General features: G+C 48.4%; 2 protein-coding genes across 16 annotated transcripts in view; one reads left to right on the top strand and one right to left on the bottom strand.

The window, feature by feature from the left end:
- Positions 1-71: 71 nt before the first annotated feature.
- On the top strand, positions 72-2,639 carry MYOC (myocilin). Its single transcript, XM_064664331.1, has 3 exons — positions 72-1,029; positions 1,532-1,651; positions 1,740-2,639. The coding sequence occupies exons 1-3, from the start codon at positions 108-110 to the stop codon at positions 2,522-2,524; spliced, it is 1,827 nt and encodes a 608-aa protein (XP_064520401.1). The 5' UTR covers positions 72-107; the 3' UTR covers positions 2,525-2,639.
- Positions 2,640-5,937: 3,298 nt separating this feature from the next.
- PRRC2C (proline rich coiled-coil 2C) overlaps positions 5,938-23,210 on the bottom strand; it is a 70,889-nt gene continuing 53,616 nt past the window's right edge. For 6 of the 15 annotated variants that reach the window (XM_064664315.1, XM_064664325.1, XM_064664324.1 and 3 more), the window contains 10 exons: positions 21,524-21,737; positions 20,495-20,698; positions 19,707-19,828; positions 19,009-19,145; positions 16,893-17,127; positions 16,332-16,454; positions 14,631-14,849; positions 12,585-12,688; positions 11,246-11,372; positions 5,938-7,830 (listed from right to left, as the gene is read on the bottom strand). In XM_064664315.1, the coding sequence (XP_064520385.1) occupies positions 7,567-7,830; positions 11,246-11,372; positions 12,585-12,688; positions 14,631-14,849; positions 16,332-16,454; positions 16,893-17,127; positions 19,009-19,145; positions 19,707-19,828; positions 20,495-20,698; positions 21,524-21,737 (1,749 nt within the window). In that variant the 3' untranslated portion in view covers positions 5,938-7,566. Of the gene's footprint in view, positions 7,831-10,020; positions 10,290-11,245; positions 11,373-12,584; positions 12,689-14,630; positions 14,850-16,331; positions 16,455-16,892; positions 17,128-19,008; positions 19,146-19,706; positions 19,829-20,494; positions 20,699-21,523; positions 21,738-23,210 lie in introns of those variants that run through there. The other 9 variants (XM_064664320.1, XM_064664326.1, XM_064664328.1 and 6 more) reach the window with 7 other exon arrangements.

The following is a 23,210-nucleotide window of genomic DNA, read 5'->3' as shown; positions in this document are numbered from 1 at the left end:
AGCTCCGGGCCGGGCCGGCGGGAAATGGCCGGTGCGGCGGAGGGTCCACTGTCACATCGACCAGCTCGACACTCCACCCGCCGCACTGAGCGCCGAGCTACTGATGTATGGGCGGGGCGAGGGAAGAGGCGGGGTCTGCAGAGGGGGCGGGCCCGCGCTCCGGGGCGGAGCTTGCTGGAACGGGGCGGGGCCGCGCCGGGAGGAGGCGGGGCTGTGATCGAAGGGGGCGGGGCCGTGCCCGGCTCCTTCGGCCCCGTTCCCGTTCCCATCCCCGCGCGGCCCCCGCGGGCTTCGGATCCGGGCCCGGCGGATCCTCCCCGCCCGCGGCGGGGGCAGGTCCGCCCGCCTCGCCCCCGCCGTCACCCCTGGCACACGGCCCCGCGGCCGCCGAGCCCGGCCAGCCGCCCCGGGTAGGCGGCGGGGGCAGTGCCGGTGCCGCCGCAGGCATCTGGAAGGTTCCTGCTCGCCCGCCCCCCGCCGCCCCGACCCTCTCCCCTATAAATGCGGGCGGCGGTGCCCGGCGAGCGCAGAGTGGCGGGGCCATGCTGGGGTTGTGGATGCTGATCTGGGGGTCCCTGGCCCTGCGCGGCCGCGCCGACACCGCGTTCCTGCACCGCGCCCCCGACGGCGCCGGGCACTGCACCTACTCCTTCACGGTGGCCAGCCCCGTCGATGCCGCCTGCCCTGAGGCTGCCGGCGGCGTGCCCGAGCTGCGGGCAGAGCTGGTCGCGCTCGCCGCCCGCCTGAGCCGGCTGGAGAGCCGGGAGCGGGCAATGGGGGGCTCGGGGCCCGGGGGGGCTCGGGAGCCCCAGCAAGTGGCCGCGGCCGCCCGGCTGGAGACTGCGTACGGGGAGCTGCTGCGGGCCAAAGCCCGGCTGGAGGAGGAGAAGGGGCGGCTGGAGCGGGAGAAAGAGGAGCTGGGCAGGCGGCTGGAGAGCAGCGCCCAGGAGATCACCCGGCTGAGGGCCGCCCGCTGCCCCCCCGGCAGGGACGGGCCCGGCCGTGACACCCTGCGCGCCCCCGGCAAGGGTAAGTGCCGGGGCCGGGACCCCCGGGCGGCCGTGCCACTGGCTCTGCTCCAGGGCCTCCCCAGGACGCTGGGCAAGTCCCTTTGCAGCCCCCCATGTGGGGTACCCACTGCTGCTCTCCACTCTTGGGGACCCTGGTGGGCTCAGCCCTACCGGGGGTCGCAGCCACCGTACCACACCCCCTCACTAAAGCAGCGCTGTCAGCCAGAGACTTCCTCATCCCATCACCTGCCCTGGAGCAGAGCGGGGACACGGGGCGCTAGTCTAGGGAGGTTTAGGAGTTTCCCCGAAGGAAAATTAAACCATACTCTTGGAGGGGAGGGGAGGGGGGGCAACAGATGTGCCCTGCTGCAGTGGGATGGGGCACCAGGCTCCTGACCGAGGAGACACCGGCATTCCGGGAGGCAGCGGTCGGGCAGGGAGCCCCGAGGGCGGCGGGGGCAGGCAGGGCAGTGCCGGGGGCTGGCCCAGCCCCTGCTCACACTGTGCTGATCAAACTGCAGCGCCCCGCTGGGATCCGCAGCCTCTCACCTTCCAGGAGCTGCAGTCGGAGCGGACGGAGGTTCCCGTGTCCCGGCTGCTGGAGGAGACGGCGCTCGGCCGCCCGGGGGGCGCGGACTCAGGTACCCCCCACCCCCCAGCTCCGGGTACCGCCCGGCCCCGCCGAGGGGCCCGCGGTGACCCCCCTCTCTCCCGTCCTGTCCTGAGCAGGCTGCGGAGAGCTCGTGTGGGTGGGGGAGCCCGTGGTGTTCGGCCGGGCGGACTCCATCGCCGGGAAGTACGGCGTGTGGATGAAGGATCCCGAGCCCGTGCCCCCCTTCACGCGGGACACCACGTGGCGCGTGGACGCGGTGGGCACCGAGGTGCGGCAGCTCTTCCAGTACGAGGAGGCCGAGCAGCTGGCCCGGGGCTACCCCGCCAAGGTGCACATCCTGCCGCGGCCCCTGGAGAGCACGGGGGCCGTCGTCTACCGCGGCGGGCTCTTCTTCCAGCCCCGCCACTCCCGCTCCGTGGCCCGCTACGACCTGCGGGGAGAGACCGTGACGGCCGAGAGGGAGATCCCCGGCGCCGGCTACCACGGGCAGTACCCCTACGCCTGGGGCGGCTACACCGACATCGACCTGGCGGTGGATGAGACGGGGCTCTGGGTGATCTACAGCACCGAGAGCGCCCGGGGGGCCATCGTCCTCTCCAAGCTGGACCCCGAGACGCTGGAGATCCGCCGGACCTGGGAGACCAATATCCGCAAGCGAGGGGTGGCCAACTCCTTCCTCATCTGCGGCACCCTCTACACCGTCAGCAGCTACTCGGCCCCCAATGCCACCATCAACTTCGCCTACGACACGGCCACGGGCGCCAGCCGGGCCCTGAGCATTCCCTTCGAGAACCGCTTCCGCTACCTCAGCATGCTGGACTACAACCCCTCCGAGCGGCAGCTCTTTGCCTGGGACAGCTTCAACATGGTCACCTACCCCGTGCGCCTCTCCCGGGCGTGAGCCGGGGCTGGGAATGCACCGGCTCAGCCCCTGTGACCCCCCCATGTGTGCCTTGGCATCTTGCTTTGCTCCCCAGCTCCCCCCCCGGCACGGCCGGGAGCACCGGCCTTGGACAGCCCCGAGTGAGGGAGGGGCCGCCTGTGTCTCTGCTGGCACCTCCAGCAACATCCCCTGCACTCAAGCGCAGCAGAGAGAAATGAAGTGCTTCTCCAGAGCCTGGGGGAGTCAGAAACTGCCCCCCAGCCTCGGTGGGTTTCAGTTGGGTCACTGCAGCACCCAGCCCTGAGCTGCTCCAGCGTCCTCCGGGAGTACCCAGCCTGGCCACCCCAAATTTGGAGCAGGGAGGGACAAGGCAGGGTGAAGGCTGGGCAGGGTGTGTGGTAGGGGCTGTCCAGGAGGGTCAGCCTAAAAATACACACTTTCCCTGGTTGTGAGCAGCGATCCCCTCTTGCAAGGTCGGGAATCCTGTCTCCAGGCTCCAGCCCTGCAGAGCTCCCGTGCAGAGCCCACAAACCCACTGCATCCCACACCACCAGTGCCCAGTGGCATCCTGGAGCTCAGCCACCTCCAAAAATCATCCAGCAGGATCAGAAGCAGCAGGGAATACAGACACTCATTGCACAAGCCTTGTTTTATTGGGGAAGAGAAAGCAGCCAAGAGAGCAGGGGTGAGGAGTGCTGGCAGAGCATCCTGCAGCCGGGTGGCCTCTTGGTGCACCCAGCCCCTCCCGGCCACGTGCTTCGGCTTTGCAGGCCGTGCTGGGCCAGCAGCTCTGCCCACAGCAGTCCAAACCATGCTGCTTTATCTATTTATTGTAGAAATTTTCTAGGAGGCTTTTTCTTTCCCCCCGCCCTGGCATTCAGGGCAGCAGCAACCACGTCCCCCAGGGGCTGTGTAGGGTCCTGGCCCAATAAACACTGCCCAGCACCACTGCTGCCTTGCACCTTATCTTTCCAAGCCTCTTTTCCTAGGGGGAAACCGTAAAGCCTTGGGTAGGAAAATGCCACATTTGAGAAGCAGCTTCTGACAGAAATACACTACATGTTGGAAAAAGAAAGGACAGAGAACACAGTGGGACACTTTTCAGATGGTCACCTACAGGAATTGTCAGCAATGCGCTTCACCCCACTGCTGTCCTCCTAACACATTGTTGTCTTAAGTGTAGCACTGTGTATTTACATATACAACATAATGAAGAACTTGGCTTTTGTATCATTCCCACGCTTTATTTTGGAAAAATATGTGATGGCTGTAAAAAGTGAGACTCACTCTGTGCATAAGGGGTTTGGTGAGCCAGAGGTGGGCAGGGCAAGATCTGGGGCAGTAAAGCTGGGGCTCACCCAGGAGCAGGCAGGGGCTGTCAGGGACCCTCTGGACCCAGGAAGAGCGAGGCAGCAGCAGCCAGATCCTGCTGACACAGTGCTGAGCCACCCCAGCTGGGACCTGCCCACCCAGTGCACAGACAGCCAGGCAGTGAGGATGGGAGAAAGGCATTTCTGTCCCAGAACAGGATGGGAGGCGAGGCTGGAGCCTCCCTTCACCCCGCAGCTCCCTGGGGGCGTGAGCCGAGCCCCAGGATGAAAGGCAGGGTTTGTGCAAAGCCCCGGGGAGCAGCAGCACCTCGCTGAGCCCAGACACCGAGGGCAGACAGCCCCAGCCCACCCCGCCCCGGGGCCTTTTCAGGCTGGGAAGTCCATCTTTTAATTGACTACGAAAATAAATGAAGACAAGCCAGTGTACACAGGATTTCCAGAAAGCTGGGCTGGAGCTGAACAGTGCTGAATACACAGCTTTACTTAACAGGCTTTGGGAAAACAAGCCCTCCCCTCCTGCATCCCAGCAAGAAGCCAGCCTGAGCCCAGGGGGGTTGCTGGGTCTGGGCCCAGTCACACTTAACCCCCTTCTGGCTCCTGCCCTTGAGAAAAGTTACAGTCTTTTCACAGCCTGAACATTATTAAAGGGAAAAAAAATTAATTACCCCAACAAAATAGTTCCCTAATTTCTGGGAGGTTCGGCACAATTCTTTCTGATGACCAGGGTCCTAGAAAAGAGATTACACACCAAATCCCACACAAATTAAAAAAGCAAGAGCTACACCAGCGTAAATAGCCAGGGGCAAGTTATCTGATTAAATGTCATAAAAATATTTGATGAACTGGGGTCAGTGACTGAAAGCTCCACCTGGCCTCAAAGGCAGCCAGGGTGGTTTGGGGTTTTGGAGAGACACACATCAAAACTGGGTTATTTGGAGGCATAAAATGCCCAAGAATTTGCTTTTAATTAAGTTTCTGCAGAAATATTACCCTCATTCAGTTCTGTGCAAGAAACAGCCCAAAGCCTGGTACATTCCCAAAGCCAGCTGTGGAAAATTTGTCTGACTTCCTAGTTACCACAGAATTTACTTCCTTTATTACCACAGAATTTAACATTAATCCTTTTAACAGCATTTCCTTAAAAATAGAATACTCTGGTGAATGAGTTCCCATTTTTGGGGTGAAACAGGCAGAAGACAACCTCAAACCAGGGAAACATCAGCAGAGCTCAATTAACTTTATAGCACATTTATAGATCAAATCAGTGTCTACATTCACTCAGTTCCCCACCTCCTCCTTTTCCCGAGTGTTTACTGCAGTTGTGCTCAGAGGTATCCTTATGAAAAAGGTGATTTACCTGCAGTGTTACCTGCTTGGAGGTTACTCCCCTGCCCACTGCTTGTTTGTGGATTACAGAATCTTTTATTTACTCCATATTGCTGCAGTTCTACCCCCAAACAGCACCAACCCGGGCAGGGCTCCAGCTCTCCTGGTGGCCCCAGTCTGCTGCTTCCTGACCCACTGCGGGGCCGGGCAGCAACACCCCTGACCAAAGGTCAACCTGCCCAGCTGCCCCCCAACATCCCTGCCTGGCTTTGCCAACCAGCACCTTCTCCCAAGGCAGGAATTACTTCTCGGAGACCAAACATGAGAAGGTTGGGAAGCAAGTTTCCCCTGGTGGCAGCTGACAGTGTCCTGCCTCTCCTGAACCCCACATCCCAGGGCTGGGCCCGGGGGGGCTGGGAAGGCTCAGGCCAAGCTCTCTCTGGCAGGAAACCTCTTGCCTTTACCCCTGGTGCTGCCAGGGTGTTGTCACTCACCAGCTGGGGATATCCCAGCCTCCTCTGCTGAGCGGCTCCTCCCTGGGGAACCACCAGCACCAGGCAGCTCCCACGGGCTGGAGATGGAACATGTGGCAACCACACCCATCAGGCTCCTTCCATGGAGAGATGGAAGCCACATCCTGGGAGACCTTCACTGCAGAGGGAGCGTGACAGTGCTGGGGGTACAGCAATGAGCTGTTCCAGTGTTTTCCTCAGCAGCCTGCTTTCCCTTGGCACCGCTCCCATCGCTGCACCAATCACCAGAGCACCCGGGGGCTTTATTTAGAGAATACTTTATTAGTTTCTGTAATCAAACCCATGTAAATAAGACCGTACATATTTCATACAGTGCGTTACCCCTGTACAAATGGAAAAAAAATTAAGTTTAACATTTCTAGACCAATATGGCTGTTAATTTCTGTACAATGCCAACTCACACTACAAGTGGGATACTTTTTTCCAAAGTTGACATCACAGCTAGAGTTTCCAAAAATTCAAATTATATATATATTTATATAAAAAGATAACCAATAGCGATTCACTAGGCATCAATAGCAGCAACAGCCTTTCCAGCTTCTGCAGTCATTTGAACAAAATTATACACATTAGACTTTCAACTCTTCCTTCCAAAAAATGTAAAAAAAAAAGAAAAAAAAAAAAAAAGAAAAGGAAAAAAAAAATCCAAGAAAAAACCAGCAAATTCTGCTACTGATGTGGTACCTGGTGCTTTTTATTAGCTTTTTCAATCATTGTCTGGAAAAAAAACCTCTAGAATAACATTATTAAAAACAGCTCCAGTATAGCACAGTCACTACTACATATCATAAGCAGGTACAGGATATCTTACATTCACAGAAGTATCATACAGTACTGTCCTACAGCTAGAATACTAGAGGATACAATTAAAAAGGCATTTATTTGACTTGATTCTACTTTCCAGCACACTGTGGGCAAGGAGGTGGTGCGACTCAGCTCTGATATGAAAATGCACCTTTGAGATAAACTCTCATTAATCAGTAAGGTTTCTGTAGTTCTCGTGGCACAGTTTAAGTGCTCGTTGCTGTATCACAGACAGAAACTGGAACCGTTTAGAGACCACTCGCATCATATAAAGACACCTGGACAGGGGTGAACGGAACAAACCTGACTATTGATGCAACGAACCTTTCAACTCCAGGGGTGAGAGCCACTGAGGGGGCAGCGGGTGGAGAGGACACAGGTGGCCAAGTAGCGTTTTCATGTGGTGATCTAAATGCAGAGTATTGTCATCCAAGCAGCAGCAGCCAGCAAAGCACTGCTTCCAGAGGGAAATCCAACACCACCAGCATCACTGTGTCACGTTAGGTTAGACCTCGCGTGGCAAAGGCAATTTTGCCAGCTATGGATCCCTCTGTTTGTTACAAGATAGAAGCTTCTTAAGTCACTAAAAACTTAACACACATTACTTGGCCCAGCACCATCTTCAGAACTGCATGTTGTCATACTCATGGGTTTATAAAAAGATAAATAGCAGCTGAAGATCAGAGCCTGAAGAAAATAAGAGAAGTCATCGTGTCAGCCAGGAACATGCCTCCCCACCACCTTCTTCCCTGCCATGGCCACTTCTCCATGTTTCTCACCGTGGGAAGCAGAAGGTGTGTAAGCCAAAACGTGCACACGTGTGAAACGTGCACGCACCGAGAGCAGCCTTCATGCTGTCAGAGGAGACACGAACCCCCAGAGCCCAGGAGCTCAGCTGGACACCCAGCAGTTTGCACCTGTAACTGCTGATGGCTCCTGTGCCCCTTCAGGCTGCTCGGAGCCCTGCAGGGAGAGCAGGCTGCTGCCTCGGCCTTCAGGCCACAAACTCATGCTGCTGACACCTCGCCCACCCTCCCCTCTGCCCCCCTCCACGGGAACACAGCCTCTAAGATTTAGTTTCCTCGGTTTTGATTGCCTGAGGTTTGATTGGTCCAGTTCTGACAGGTTTCGGTGTGGCAGCGGGTGCAGGCGCGGGCTTCTCCTCCGTTTTGTCCTGGCAGACTCCTGAGGAATCAGCAATTGCCTCGGGGGGTTTGCTTCCATTCTCCTCCACTTTCTGGGCTTTGCCTCCTATGGGTTTGCTCTGCTGCTGCTGCTGCTCAGAAAAGAATCTCTGGGTGGACTGAAGTACCTCTGCTCTCTGCTTTGCCTTAAGAGAGGGAGAAAATAAGTTTACTGAAGAGAGGGCATTGGAATAAGAGTGACTTCACAAAAGTATTTCCTCAACAAAGGGGAAAGGACTGACCGCAGTGGCCAGACTTTCCTAGAAAGGCAGTGTCCATCCAGTTGCTTTCCAGATGTCACCATGGGTGCTTGGCTCCTCAGCAGTAGCTTAACTTCATGCCTAGGCTTCCCTTCCTCTTCCTAATCCTGCCCCCAGGAAAAGAGGATCAAGGACAACAGTCTGAAGCACTATCTAACATCTTTTTATGCCACTACTGTTGCAGAGCTTTAGAAGTATAAACACTGCTGACAGCAGGCTCAAGCTGCAGCTCCCCCCTCAGCACAGGTCAGACGTGGCCAGAGGGTGTGTGCAGGACACTCCCGTGGGCACCCAGGGCACTCCAGCTGTCCCTGCTCCTGCCGTGTGCGCTGCACCTCGGAGTGCAGGGGCTCTCACAGCACCACAGCCTACTCTGAGCACACAGATTTCCCCCCCCCGTGGCTCTGAACACAGACTTCAGAACCTGCAATGGGGATGCAAGTGAACCAGATTCAAGATTGTGCTATATGTAAGCTGAAGCCTTATCTTTTCCCACTCCAAGCAAGCACTCGTCTCAGGCAGCACAAACTACTGCCTGGCTTCCTTCAAATCCCTCCTCTGAATCCTACCAGTAACCCTGCCCTGCCACATGTTCCAGTTCCACTGTGCAGACCAGACACTTCACACCAAGCACTTGGCTTTCCTGCCCACACTCAGGCAAAGCAGGAGTTCCATCAGAGTTCAATCTTTTGGAAACTGCACAATTAAGCCCAATGCAGTCAAAAATCTTTTTTTTAAATTAAAAAGGTGTATCTTAACAGAAGGAGCCCCAACTGCAATACAGGCACTAAGCCATGTACCTCTCCAAGTATTTTATGTTTGTTTTTTTTGTTTGTGGGGTTTTTTTTTCAGAAAATGGAGCTGGGAAACACAGACACAACAACAGGGGTGGGGGACAAAACAGCAAATGCCTGGAACAAGAGGCCTTGGCTCTCACACTGTGTAGTTGCTCCAAGTAACTCAAGCAGCAACAGAACAGAAAACAAACCTGTGAACTCTGGTGTGCAAGACTGCAGCAACAGCCTGATTTTACTGGAGCCAGGTGGACACCTGAAATCTTTAGCCCAGATTTCAGCCATCCCCTGAGGTTAAGGCTGGATGACTTGATCCCAAGTAACCAAGTGTGACAGAGTAACTCTCATTCCTTTCCACAGTGTTTGCAGGGAGGTTCAGGAAACCAGAACTGTGTATTAGTATTTGCTATGACTGGCCAGATTCAATGCACAATACAGAGTCAGGACAATACACGAAGCATCACCTGGTAAGTCTTTGCATGAATTGGTGGTAGAAACTAAATGGACCAACTACCTACAATTTAAGGGGTAACTAATTCTCCTACAGCCATGCAAAACCAGGACCACCACATTCTCTTGCTTTTATACAACAGTGCATGTGTTACATTGAATGGCAGTAGATGAAGGAGCTCCTAAGTACTCCTAAGTACCATCTATTCAAGCAACTCACTCTGTAGCAAATAGGCTGAGTGTCCAATGGTGCCCCTACAGACATCCCACACTGCAGTCCTGCCGTGGGAAGAAGAGTTTGCCTCGACCTGAAGGGTCCCAAAGTGCTGTAACAAGTTTGATGACTTTCATCCCCTGCTACTGAAATGCAGCCCCCTGTTCTGTGCAGTGCACCATGTACTGCATTCTTCCACAGAGAATTAACCAGAGGCATTTCAAACCACCGGGAAATGACTCTTCAGAGTCCCCAAGGAGCGAGGCTGGCTGGAACAGGAGGGTCCACAGTGCTGCTCAGAGCTGGGGTGTGAAATGAGAGGTGACAGCCAGGTGTGAAGCTTTATCACTCATTCAATAAAAATCCAGGCTCTTGACACCTCGTTGTCACATTGCCTTGGACAGCAGTGGCAGCTCTACAGCTGCTGACCACGGGACCACCTGAGAAAGGAAGCTCCCTACAAATATTTTAAAATTCTTGTTAAAAAACAACAGGGCTTAGAGAAGGTCTGTTTTCAGCTGTTAAAAACCCAGCTACCAGCTTTGGGTCCAGAGGCCTTTTCCTGAAGCCCTGATTTGCAGACACATCCCTGCCCTAGAGCTGTCAGACTGAACTGGTGGCAGCAGCAGCTCTGCTGTTCACATACTAACCTTCATGTCTCGTTCAGCCTTCAGCGCAGCCTGGGCCTGACTGCCTCTGGCTCCAGGTACTGATCCACAAGGACCTCTGGCCACACGTGGTAACTGAGGGTGGCTCATAAGGCCTGTGGTCATCTGAGACGGCATCTGACTATGCAGTGCTACTGGCAGCCTCTGAACAGGCGCTGGGAAGGTGTTAGTAAATGGGGCTCTTATCAATGGAGGGAGCAGGTTAGGCTGAGAGAGGATCTAAGTGGGGGAAAAACAACAAGAAGAGACAGTTCTCAATTAGAAAATCGCCAACTAGATTGCACGTTGGCATTATCTTAAAGGGGGAAAAGCTGCTACTCTGCTATGTCAAGAAAACAGGCTTTTTTGCTAGGAAAAGCCACGCCTGAACTCCAAGAAAAAGCCAGCCCTACAGTGCTGCTGTGGCTGAAAGCAGCACCAACAACTTCAACCCAGCATGTAAAAAGGGAGAAAACCCTCGCAAGGCAGTGGAGGAGCCACTAGAGAAAGGCAGCCCTGGAAAGGTGATGTAGTTTCTGCTAGTGGCAATCCAGAAATCAAATCCACAAGTCCTGCAGTCCAACACTCCAAATGCTAAAAGACAGAAATATCCTACATTTTTAGAGAGGCTACATTTCCCTAGCAGCCTGGTTAGAGACACCTGTAACAGGGATGCACCACCCTTGTAAGCTGTGCTCCCTGGAATGCCAAAGCAAATCAAACCCTTTGCCATCAGCCCTGCCTTGTATGGACTATTTGACCTCAGAGATCTTTTCCAACCTGAACTGCTCCTTCAGTACTTCAGAGCTGCAAATCTGCTTTGTCTTTGAGCATTTAAAATATGCACTGGGACCCTTCTGAGACACAAAGCTCCTCCCCTTCCCCAACCAAGTGACCCGTTTTTGCAGGACGAGGTGCATTACAGCTGCCTGGGGAAGCCAGAACACTGTCTGTTCTACATCATTCACAACTTGTATTACATTCCTGAGTGTGCACAACACCACAAAATCAGCACTACTAGTTAGCAAGATCAGAGAGGTACTTTTTTGCTTTGAAATCAGCTTTCTTACGCCATTTCATTTTAAGGATGCCATTTTGTATCTCCCCATGATAAAGCCTGAGGAGACACAGTCAAGGTAGTCACCAGGTCATACAGAGAAAAAAAATCTGTTTGTAGGAAGCCACCAATCACCTACCTGGGGTGCAAATTGTGCAGGAAATGGCTGTGTCATTCTTACAGCAGCAGCTGCTGACTGGAACTGCTTCTGGTAGACAATGCTGTTCATTTTATTGGACTGATTGTTAGGACTTGTAGAACTGGCCCTAAGGGAAAGAACTCCAGTTAAAAATCACACTGCTTTCATTCAGAGGATGTTTCTGCCTTTAGTTACAACTAGAAATTTAGCATTGGAGGGGTAAAAAAAATAAAGCTCTTCGAGAAGCTGGTGTGAAGCTTCATCTACATGCAAACAAACTCAGAACTTTAGAATACAAGGAGAAACCATAATCAGAAATATTTAGGATATAGAAAGATTCCAGGGTATGTCTGTGTGAAAGAGACCTTTCCTTAAAGTATTCAGGACACAAATACTAATGTAAGAAGTGTGTTCTCCTTCCCATCCCTGCCCAGTCCTGCCCCTTCACACTGTTTGCTCTATTGTGGCAAGTTCAGAGCTTGTCACAACAGGCAGTGAACATTTGCAGCTGCTTCAACTCTGACCTGTTGACAAACCTTCCAAAATGCACTTGAACAGATTTCAAGAATTCACAGAAAACACTACTCCCCCTGTTTTACTTAGCCAAGAACGTGACCCTCCATTAAAACTTTCAAGGTGTTGAATCACCATGAATTACATGAAGCTTGAAAGATTATCTGGGGGCAGGGCAGCAAACAACCCTCAGAGAAAATAAAGACCAAACAGCCTGCTTTAGGAAACAGGGCTTGACTGGCAGAGAGCTCTCACATGCAGACTGTGGGTGATGCAGTTACTCAAGGTGAAACCAGCAGCAGGGCACCAGTGGCAGGGCCACCAACTAAGCTCCACACACACCAGCATTGTGTGAACTTGAAGGAGGCTGCCTAGCTTACTAATTTCACTGGTGAGAAGCTTGTGGATCTTGCAACAACCCCTACCCCTTTAAACAGAACTGCTGCCACAACTGCTGTCTAAGCCTTTAAGTGATTTTACTTAGAACACCACAATTAAGATAAACTGTCACAGAGTTTATCCCAAAGTACCTCTTCCCTGCCACTTCAGTGCCCCACTGGTACAATCCCAGGTCATTTCACGTGACGTGTTTAGTTTCATGTAATCAAAAAATATTTTTCACATTTTACTTCAGAGCTATGTACTTGTGTTTAACTACAACAGATGTGATGATCTACTGGAATGCTGCTTGTAAGCTAAGATTTAAGCACCGTATTTTACATCAGTGGCCCCTCACCTCATACCCTTCAGAACTGGCTGCTCATGCATGACTAGGTACATTTTCTAGCTCTGATTTCAAGGAATTCTGAGCTTAAGGCAGATTTACCGGAAGGGACTGGAGGTTGGAGTAGTACTTCTGCCAGTAACTGGTGGTGTTCCAGGTTTAACATCAATGCCACCTCCAAAGGCCTTCAGGTCCATTTCTGATATCTGAAAAACACAGCAACTGACATGTTAATTCTAATTAAAAAAATTAGATTTGCTAAGCAGCTGTTAGCTTACCTCAATGAAAACAGGTAATTTAAGTGGAGATGAAAGCCTCACTGGAGAATGGACTCTTATAATTAGGATAAGCCCAGCACCACAAGCACCTCTCTGTACAATTTTCCTGCACTATCTGGCACTTGGTAGTGGCTTTCTAACTTGATCCTCCTGCACAAGGAAAGGGGATTTGAGAGTAATTTCATCTATTTGGCCCTAAAAAAAAAAAAGATATGTTTTGAAGTTCAAATCTCTTTATCTGAGATTCCCATCTCAGGTACCACATGAAAATATTTAGAAATAATCCCAAAAAATGCTGAAAAGAAAAATGACATAAAATAGTCCAGTTTTATAAAAAAAAAAACTTAAAGCACAGCAAAATGGAGCTGTCACTCAAGGAAAAAAGATCTGCAGACTAACTGGAGCAATGAATCTTGCATGCTATATTGCAGATACACTGAACAGAATAAATTAAGTCTCTGCAACAGTGTATTTCCACACAGGCCCATGAAGCATAACAGCAACAATAAATCAGTTAAAAATGAGAGGCTGTTTTAAGCTTTCTCTAACAGGAACATGATGGAATCCTTAGAGCAGGGTTGGAGAGTCATCTAAGGACATCAACCCACTGCATCCTCATTTTTTGCTGAAATGAGTGATCATTTTCCAACGACAACTGTGGCAGGAAACATGCTGCTTGCAAGGTGGGCTCATAACAACTATAAAGGTGGAAAGATTTGGCCAGATCTCATCAAGCTGGAAAAGTGCCCAGTGCCAAAATCATCACATACACTCTGGGGGTGACAGGCTGAACACTTCCATCTGGGTGGTCTCGAACTCTGGGTGCCACCACTGCCCAAGACATGGAATTAACGCTCGAGAGAGATTTTTCTTATCACAGCTGTAATTCTCTGGAACAGCGGGGTCATTTTATACTCCAAAGCACCCTAAAATCTAGGCCACAGGCTGTAGGGATTTCAGGTGCAGCTCCAGAGGCAGATTACTCCCTGAGGTGGGGAAAGACCTTGCTGTACCTGACAGAAACCTTAGCTGAGTTCATGTCCAGTGTTATCAGCCACTGCTCACCTGTAAGTTTACTCCAGATGTCTTGTGCTGCACACTATCCAAAAATCCCAGGTGCCTGTAAATCTGGGATTCCATCTAAGACAAGAGACCTTGTGATTGCAAGCCAGCTTCATGCATGTACTCATTGGCAACTACCTTAGCAGCTTCAGATAAAGGAGAGAATTCCCCTCTAGACATTCAAGTTTCTTACACTATTTCAGTGTTATTTCCTTACTGGAGCAGTCACTCAGGGAGTTTTCCTCGGCTGCCAGATCAGCTTTCTTTTTTAATTACACATCAAAGGTTCTGTCTTGCATAAAATGCTACATTCTTAATATGCAGCTTGCTGAGTTTAATTCCAGTTTAAGGTCAGAGCTGATCAGAGTCCATTGAAGCCCCTAAAACTCCACTTTGTTGCACTGGAAGCTCTTGAACCCACACAACTTGCTCTGGGTGTGAGTCCAGAAACAAGGCAACAAATGCAAGCATGACCAGAATCAGACACCAGCCCTGACAGTTGTTTGCCAGCTGCTCTAACAATGGTTCAGTACCATTTTCTACATGGCTTCTACACGAAATGCCCTAGTGGTCCACAAAGTCACTATCAAACCAGGTATTCCTACAGTGCAAATGGACCAGTAGCTACAGACCCCTAGCTAAACCTTCACAAAACACACAGACCCAGGCACTCAGGCACTAACACTGACTGCCTTTCCTGTTCTCCCCTCCCTACCTTTTAGAGCTGAGGCAGATTTTTAGGTGTAAGTCAACATGTTGGTTGTATAACCCAATAATTTCAGTCCTGCAGATGTACCAGAGCTGTTACCTTTCCAGTGGCAGCGATCATGCTGTGCTGAGTTCCTGCTGGGATCAGTCCTCGGAAAGGCTGGGTTACTTGTGCAGGCCTGCTCAGATTCTGAGCCTGGGCTTGTGGTGGTGTGTGCTGTAGTGGTGGTTGTAAAGACTGGGGCAGGGCAATCAGTGGCTGTGCTGTGGATCCAAAGTTGGGCAAAGAAATCTGGGATCCTGGCAGAGGTACCGTCACCTGGAAAGAAAGTGCAGAATCACCAGTAACAGAGACACTAAGGCCATTATTTAATTTTCATTAGTAGTTCTACAACTTCAGCTTTATTCAAGGCAAATGGCTTAATGAGTTCATACATTTACCCAGAGAGCTGCAAGCAAACAAGTTAATTTATTGTTCAGTCTGCCTTTATAATCAATTCTAATGGCATTTGGGTCTTTGCTTTTCAGAAACAAAGTTGCATGGCATCTCCCAACCTCAACATCCTTCAACATGATTTCACTGTATGAAGAAGTAAATTTAACTCAAACAAAAGCAGAACAAAATAGCGAGTTGGGGAGGGGACTGGATTGGCTTAGTTGTTTACTTAGACAATTTTAGTCATCAAAGGACACTGTTTGGGATGAAAACTAGATTTAACTTTCCAGAAGTTCCAACAACTAGCAGTCTGAAGTTAAAAACAACCCCAACAAACTGCAGCCTGTCCCTTGCTTGCACTTACAGAGAGTGCTATGGGCTGAAAACACCACAGAGTGGTAAGTGTGAAAATACCACAGCAGTGACCTGACTGGCAGAAGTCACTGCACGTCCTACTCTGACGATCCACAACCTGCAAAATTATATTCTGAGTGTGGCTAGAAAAAAGGCTTACTAGGATTCTGCTCTGCAGGATAACAGATTAAAAGTATAGAGACAGCCAGGACTGAACACATTATAATCACTAACCCTTCTAAAAGGTCCTTAAAACTTCATGCTAGATTTCCAATAGATGAGATCCAATTTTTTCATGACTCTTCTACATTTCTTGTCTTGGCAACTTTTCATGTGTATGAGGTAGGCTACTATAATAAATCAGTCCATCAGAAGTTTGGTTTTTTTTTTAAGGCCACTTAAATAAAAAAACTGAACCAGAAGATAGAAACCTCTAGACAGCATCCTGTGAATATGACAATGCTTGCACACAGCTAATAAACAGTTCTTTCACAAAGGAATTAAAAAGCCTTAAAATCACTGGAGGTGTTTTACAAACCTCCTGATACAGATTCCTGGTTACTGCCTTGGCTGTCTTGTTTCCCTGTATCATCACCTATTTGCTGACTTCTCAGTTATTTTCTACACATTTGTTATCACTGGGTTTCATCTCAGTGAGATCTGGTGGTCAACCATTAGGCTGCACAAAGCACCTGGAGTTTCCTTCCACCATCCCTGATACATTCCCCCCATAAAAGCAGCATGTGCCTCAATCAATTAGCAACACCACTGTGCCAATTAAACCTTTGTCCATCACTGGAAAATGAACTATTTAAGAGAAGGATGCCAGGGCCATATACCTTATCAGCAATTAGCTGGTTCAGGGCTGCTGCTGTAGCTCTCCTTTGCTATTAACTTGAAATTCTTGCATTTTGGAAGAATTAAAAATTCTGAGCCCCCACCTCTACCCCCACCCCACAGACACCATCAACACAACATGCTTTTAAGAAGAATACAATTTAGGGAATTTACCATGCCATAGTTTACCTGCTGGAGAGCACTGGGAGACTGTGCAGTGTTGTAGAAATTGCTCTGGCCAGGCTGTTGAACTTGCCCAGAGTAGAGATTTGAAGCCTGAGTGAGCGTAGCTCTGGCCTAGGGACAGCAAGAGACACCATTACCTTAAGAGCACTCAGGAGAGTTCCAAGGCAGTGTGGGACATCCCTCTGGACATCAACCAGTGCAGCAGAAACCACAGCACGGGGAGCTGACAACCTGAGGGTTTCAGTTTGTGACAAAGCTCTCATTTGCAGGTGGTACAACAGCCCTTTATCACCGACCATAACAGAAATTCAACCTGAAACTCTAATTAACGACAGAAGTGTGAGGAGCCCTGTAATTTGGGGAACAAGGCTCAATTCAGAGATTATGCTAATGTACCTTAATGAAATTAAAAGAACATTCTCTTCCAAGTGTCTTAATCTTCCTGTCACCTTGACTGTTACCACATAGGTGGGCTTATCCCGAGCTGAGCAAGATTTGATGTCCTGTATCAAACCACTGCAGAAGTTTTTCATTTGGAGCATTTCCTACCTGCAGAATGTGGGTATCAATGAGCTGAGAGCCTCCCAGTCCTGAAGCCTGACCAAGCTGATGCTCATATAAGATGGGGATAGGCTGTGTGTTAGAAGTCTGTTGGAATGCCAGGCTGGACTGTGCCTTAGCAAGCTCCTGGTGCTGGACTGCTGGGAAGTTGTGTAAGGCTGTACCAGACAGAACCACTGGCGACGGCTGAGACAAACCACTCTGCATAAAAGCTTGCTGAGATCTGCAAGGGATTGAAGCACCATACATAAAAATGCTGACAGAGCTCAACAACGAGCCACCAAAAATTAGGAGCACAGTTTATATTCTTTAAATAGAAATAGAATGCTTAGCTCTACTGAACACATTTTCACGTGAGAAAGGAAGGGGTTTTTTTTCTATTTACCCTGTACACAATATAATAGATGCTACTAAAGGCCACAGGAAAAGAAAGGATTAGGCTTTTTACTAAAAATCTTAAATTACATTTATCTATTTGCATGTCAAGCTAAAACAGTTCTTGGATAACTTAACTGTAAAATACAGAAGCTGTCAGTTCTTAGTTCATGTGCTATAAGGTAGGATGGCAGGGAAGCACATGTGAATAGCTCCACTTAGTCACAAATAAACTGCTTTGTTCTCTTGACTCCACAGTCCAACTTCCAATACTTACAGGTTAAATCACTGGATACTGACAATTGTAGCTTCCAAATGAATGTTTTAGTTTCAAAAGAGACCACACACAGTCTTTAATTTTAGCCAGATATCCAATGCCTTTGTCATCAGCATGAGGAAGCTGCAGTTTGGTTAAATAACAAAGACCAAAGCCAGTACAGCAAAAGCACCACAGACAGGTTGTCTTAAGTCCATCTGAAACACCTATCCAAACATTTCCATTAAGAGCCACCTTGAGACTGAAGAATTAAGATTTTTTTAACCAAATGCCCCTCTCAAAGCTCTGGAGCTCAGAGGAGAGTGTTTCTATGTACAAACATTTTTTAGTTCATCATATGGTGGCTATGTGTGAGTACAGCACTGGACCCATTGATTGACTGCTGTGGTGGCCATGTGCAGGTCTGACACAACACCTGGGTTACACCACCTGGACTGGCTTTGTTTTGTACCTTTCCTTAACTGCAAAACACTCTTACAGTCCTACTCTGAGCACTGGAGAAACCTTTCCACATTGTATGCAGAGGATTTTCTTCAATGCAGACAAAATTTTTTACTAGTTTTTTTTTTGTTGTTGTTTATTTTTCACTTTTGGTTGCATTTTTTTTTCAACCAGCAACTTGTACCTCTCAAAGCTTATCCTCCTCTGCCAGAAGCATTTATTTAATCTGGAGCACATGCCAAACTGATTGTGTTTCTGCAGTTAGCCAACTGTTTGCAACAGCTTTTGTCAGCTGTGGCAGGACAAGCAATACTTGGTCCCACAAAGTCAGCCAAGCACAAAGTCAGGATACAAATGTAGTTAATTAAACTTTCTGTGGCTTCAGTCTTCTACATTGCAACAAGCAGGTTTTTCTACAGCCCAGGCAAAACCCTCCAATTAAACTTCCAAAGAAACTTCCTCAAAGTGAAACCAACAGCACTGGTCAGAATTATACCGCTGTGAGTCAGTTTTGATAGGAAGTGCAAGGAAGCTTTGGAAAGGCTTACAGTGGAAGTTTGTCTGGCTACCAATGCCAATTGGTCTTACTATTATCTTTTGTAGCAAACAGAAAACATTCTAAAACATAGCCAGCTACCCCCACACATCTGAAGTTAAGTTTTTACCATCTAAGGAGTTCAAACTAGGATTTCAAAGTGTTTCATGACTCCAGTGTTGGTTTGGTTAGAAAACTGCTGAATTAAAGGGACAGACCTTCTCTGTTCTCTTAGTATGAAATACTGATGTTTTCAGCTTTTTAGCCTGGATTTCTAAAGATACAACTATCATGCATAATCTGTACAAGGAGACTAGACACACAATCTGCATACAGAGTTCTCAGACAAACAGAAGAGATTTTGGAGAAGACAGGAAGATGAGGCAGCTGTGGAGCACAGAACACGAGTCTGCAGGGAATCAAGTTCAATAAATTCTGCCACTCAAAACCCAAAGAAATTTGCATATGCTACCTACCTATAAGGTTGTAAGGAGGAATTGAACAACTCTTGGGCTTGGGAAACAGCTGGTGCTGCTCCTAAACTCAGCTGAGCCTGGTGCTGTCCTTGCAGAGGTGCATAGATGGGGATGGGGATCTGCTGAACTGAAGCGGGCTGCATAAAAAAGAAAACATTAAATATCCAAGGACAAAAGCCACGTAGAAAAGCTACAGTTTGATGTGTGGTTTGTGTAGCATTATGAAAAGTAAACAGAGAATGTCAAATCCCAAGGCTGCATGCAGAGATAGTATTGCTGCCACTAAGAAAATTACTTTCTAGTTGAATTTTGCACTTTTCCTTGCAAATAACCAGCCGAAACTAGATTAATCATTTAGATTTGTGTACAAAAGAACTGCACAAGATTGCATATAATTTTGTACTACCAAAGCTGAGCAAGCCTGCACTAACATGACCACAAACACCTCCTGTGAATATGTGCTTTCACATATAGTTGTGAATGAAAACTTTTCTCAACTTTCACGACAAATGCTTTAATTCTCAGCAACAGCAGAGATCAAACACCCCCTGTGTGTACCAAAATGAAACGGCAAGGGCAGGCATGACCTGTTTTTTTGTCAAGTCTTTAGTCCCACTCTCCCCATTGGATCATGAGTAGAACTTTAAAGGTAATATGGACAGGGAGGGGAAAACAGAGAATAAGAAATGCCCAAGTACCTGAGAAAGCCCTGGTTGAAAGCCTTGCTGTTGGGCCAGAGAAGGTGGTGCCAAACGCGCATGTTGGGTGTTGAACAGATGACTTGTATCCATATAAAATGCTGGGATTTGAGCTGTAGTACCTCAGGAAGAGCAATACAATTAGTACCTGATTCCAGACATCTCCCTGCTAGAGTTAGACATGCAGCCACTGTCATTACTTCCCAGCGTGACTGCTACCAGAGAGCCTGGGAGAAGACACAGAACTGGAGAGCTGGTGTCCAACCAGCTTTGGTATCTTTTCCAACTCTCCCTCAGAGTCTATCCATCTCACACAGGCATCTTAAATCCCACACAATTTTGGTGGGATGAGCAACAGATTCTGGCCAAAAAAAGGTGCTCGGGTGAAGGAAGGGGAAGAACATGTTATAGAGTCATGTAATTTAGGTTAACTCAATGTAGGATTTTCTTTAAAGAAAATATGTCACAATTCTAAACTGTAGCATTTTAAGAAAGAAATCAAGACAATCATTCTTGCTCTTAAATAGTGATGTACAATTCTGCAACAGAAAAACGGTGCATTAAGAGACTCAAATTTACTTTCCTCAAAGAACTAACACAGTACTATCTTTGTACTTACTGACAGAAACTTGCAGATTTAGAGCAAGACACAATTAGTGAATATTTGCTACAGAATGCTCTACATCATTCTGTCTTTACTGCAGAGAAAACCAGAACGAAATTCAACTCTGCAGCTTCAGAACTCCAAAAAAGCAGACACGTGGCTTCTCGGGCACAAACACCATTACCTGCTGCAGACTGGGACACGTAGACCTGGGGACTTTGCTGCTGCTGGGCAATGAGGGATGGCATGCAGCTCAGCTGGGAGAAGTGACTGGCAGAAGCCAGGCTGCTTGTCTGCAGCTGCTGGGGCTTCACTTTGCAGATATTAGGAGGGTCAGAGGTGCTCGCAGTCTTCGTGCTCAGTGAAGAGGTGGTGTATGTTCCGGCTCCTTGGAGGGGAGAAGCAAGGGACACATCAATCAAAGATACTTCAAAGCCTCATCATTCAGTGGTCCAAGTTTTGGGATAGCTATGCAAGCACAGCAACAACTGGTAAAAACCACTGAAACCCAATGCAGCTGTTTCCATCAACATGACAAAACCACGAGACAATTCTGTTAAGTTCACTATAGGAAGTACTGCAATACACTCCCTTCTCAGGAATAATACATCTCCTTCTCAGCTACAGGAGCCTACAAAAGCTTTTTCTCAAAGGCTTCAGCTGAGATTTGGGAATATATTCTAATATTCCAAGGCATGAAGACTTAACCATCTACAGCATCTTTTGTTTGGTGCCAAGAATGAAGGTGGCAACCAGCACTGTTTGTGAAGAGCAGCTGGACATTTGCTCTGCCTTTCGTGAAGGGGGTTTATTATGAGTTCTTGAGGCTTTAACTCAAAAAGCAAGAGCACAAAGGAAAGTTGCAATTAGCTGGATATCAGAACTATCCTCTGCCCCAAAATCTACTTCGCTCTTTCCTTCATTCAGCCGAACAGAATGAAACCAATAAGGCAGCCAAGAAAAGTTTACCTCCTCTTTCAAGTCCATATAAGTAGCTTAGGCAGAGAGACATCTTAGTATAATTTTCAGCTGACTGAAGTGAAACAGTATTTCCCTGTTAGTTAAAAGGTATTTGGGAAGCTGCTGTTCAGATCTGACACTCTATACTAACGTAAAACTTGTGAGCTTTGCATTTAACAACTCCAAAGGAAATCCAATCTCTTGAAGAACAAGGAGCAATACAACAGGATACTATGACCTTGGCAGGCGGTACCTGAGAGCGAAGTTGTGGGTGTAACTGAGGCCACAGGAATAGGAGGCATTGATGCACTAGAGAAGGAGCTGTAGGTGCCACTGCTTGGCCCAGTGTTGCTGCCACTGCTGCTGCTGCCACTGCCACCTGCGATAGGAGACGCTGCCGAGGTCACCGGAGAACTCTTCTCCCCCATGTTCGGGGAATTCTCCCATGCTTTGCGTGCAGACTCCATCTGTTTAAAAGAAAATAAATGTCCTCATTTATTAAGAAGTGTCAACTAGTCAAACAGTCTTCCTCTTCACAGTTCTTGTCAGTCTAAAGGCAACTTGGGCTTCATGCGAGCCTCTTTCTGAATAGGCACCGTAATCGTGCAACTCTGTTCATGCAAAAAGCATTCAGCCTGAGGTTGGAGCTTATCATCTGTTCCAACTGCACACGTGCACAGTTCATCATCATCTTAACACTCAATGCTCAAAAGAGAGTTCACTCACACTAACTTGGCTTGGTTTTGTTTGACATGAAGAGCAAAGACACAGTGAGCAAAAGAAAGGTAAGAAATTACTCCAAATATTTCCATCAAGTCCTTTACTTACAAGTTGCTTGGGCCATTTAAATGAAACGGCCCCTTGCTTTCTGGGTAAATCAATTGCTTTTGAGTGACCACCAAAAATATCTAATGCACACTTCAGTAAACATGACAGTAGTCAAGTTTAGATTTCCAAAGCAACTGCTGCTCAAGAAGCAATCACGAGCTGGCACAGCCTGTGCACGCTGCTTTATATTAAAGCTAAAAATGCTTCGTGCTCCTCTACTTCTATAATAATTACGAGCTTATGTCTGCACAGCAAGGGAGATGAAACTCAAAATATTCTATACACAATTATGTTCCAACCAAAGCGGAAAGAACTATGGTTTTACTGCAGCCAACAAAATCTAATTATTGCTACATTAGACACACAATACAAAATCTAAATTAAGACACTTCTGAGGGACTACTGAAAGGGAAATATTAATGTTTCAGACTACACTCCCTAATTTAAAGGCTCAAACACGGTCCAGGGATTTCTGTACAATATTCAGCTGTCTCCAGTTGAAACCAAAAATGTGCCAGCAGAGCTGGATGCCACAGGCTGGAATTGCTCACTTTAAGTTTCTCAAGGCCAGGTGGTGTCTTTAATGGTGTATATAAAGGGGCAAATACTCACCAACATGTCTGACCTCACTGCCTGGATCAAGAAAGTCCCCCCTAACTGGGACCTGCACTCTCTGAAAGTCCTCCTGTTAACCCACCCTGCTTTACATGAGTTAGGCACAGTCTAGACAGCCCAAACGTGGCTGAGGTTATTTGTCTGGATGCTTCAGAAGTGACAAAGTATCAGAGAAATATCAAAAGAAGTGGGTAACAGGTATCAACACACACCCACGTGGAAAATGGGAGTTCTGTACTCCTCAAGGGAGTAAAGGGTGAGGAGGAAAACTTAGTTACACACTGAATCCTTCAGAGGCAAGTCACCTAATTTCATTGTTGAGATCATCTTCCCCAGCAATCATTCTCTGTTTCTCCTACACATTCTCCTCCAAACTGATTTTGATTCTTACAGACAGGGCAAACTTCAAAATTTATTACTAACCTACTGTAAATTATTTTGCTTAAGTGTATTGCATTGGCATTAAGAGGAAGTAAGTACCTGTGAATGTGTGAACA

The sequence above is a fragment of the Pseudopipra pipra genome, chromosome 9 (genome assembly GCF_036250125.1).
Source record: "Pseudopipra pipra isolate bDixPip1 chromosome 9, bDixPip1.hap1, whole genome shotgun sequence".
Taxonomy (NCBI): domain Eukaryota; kingdom Metazoa; phylum Chordata; class Aves; order Passeriformes; family Pipridae; genus Pseudopipra; species Pseudopipra pipra.
Note: the sequence above shows the minus strand (reverse complement) of the source record. Positions and strands in the feature narration are given on the sequence as shown.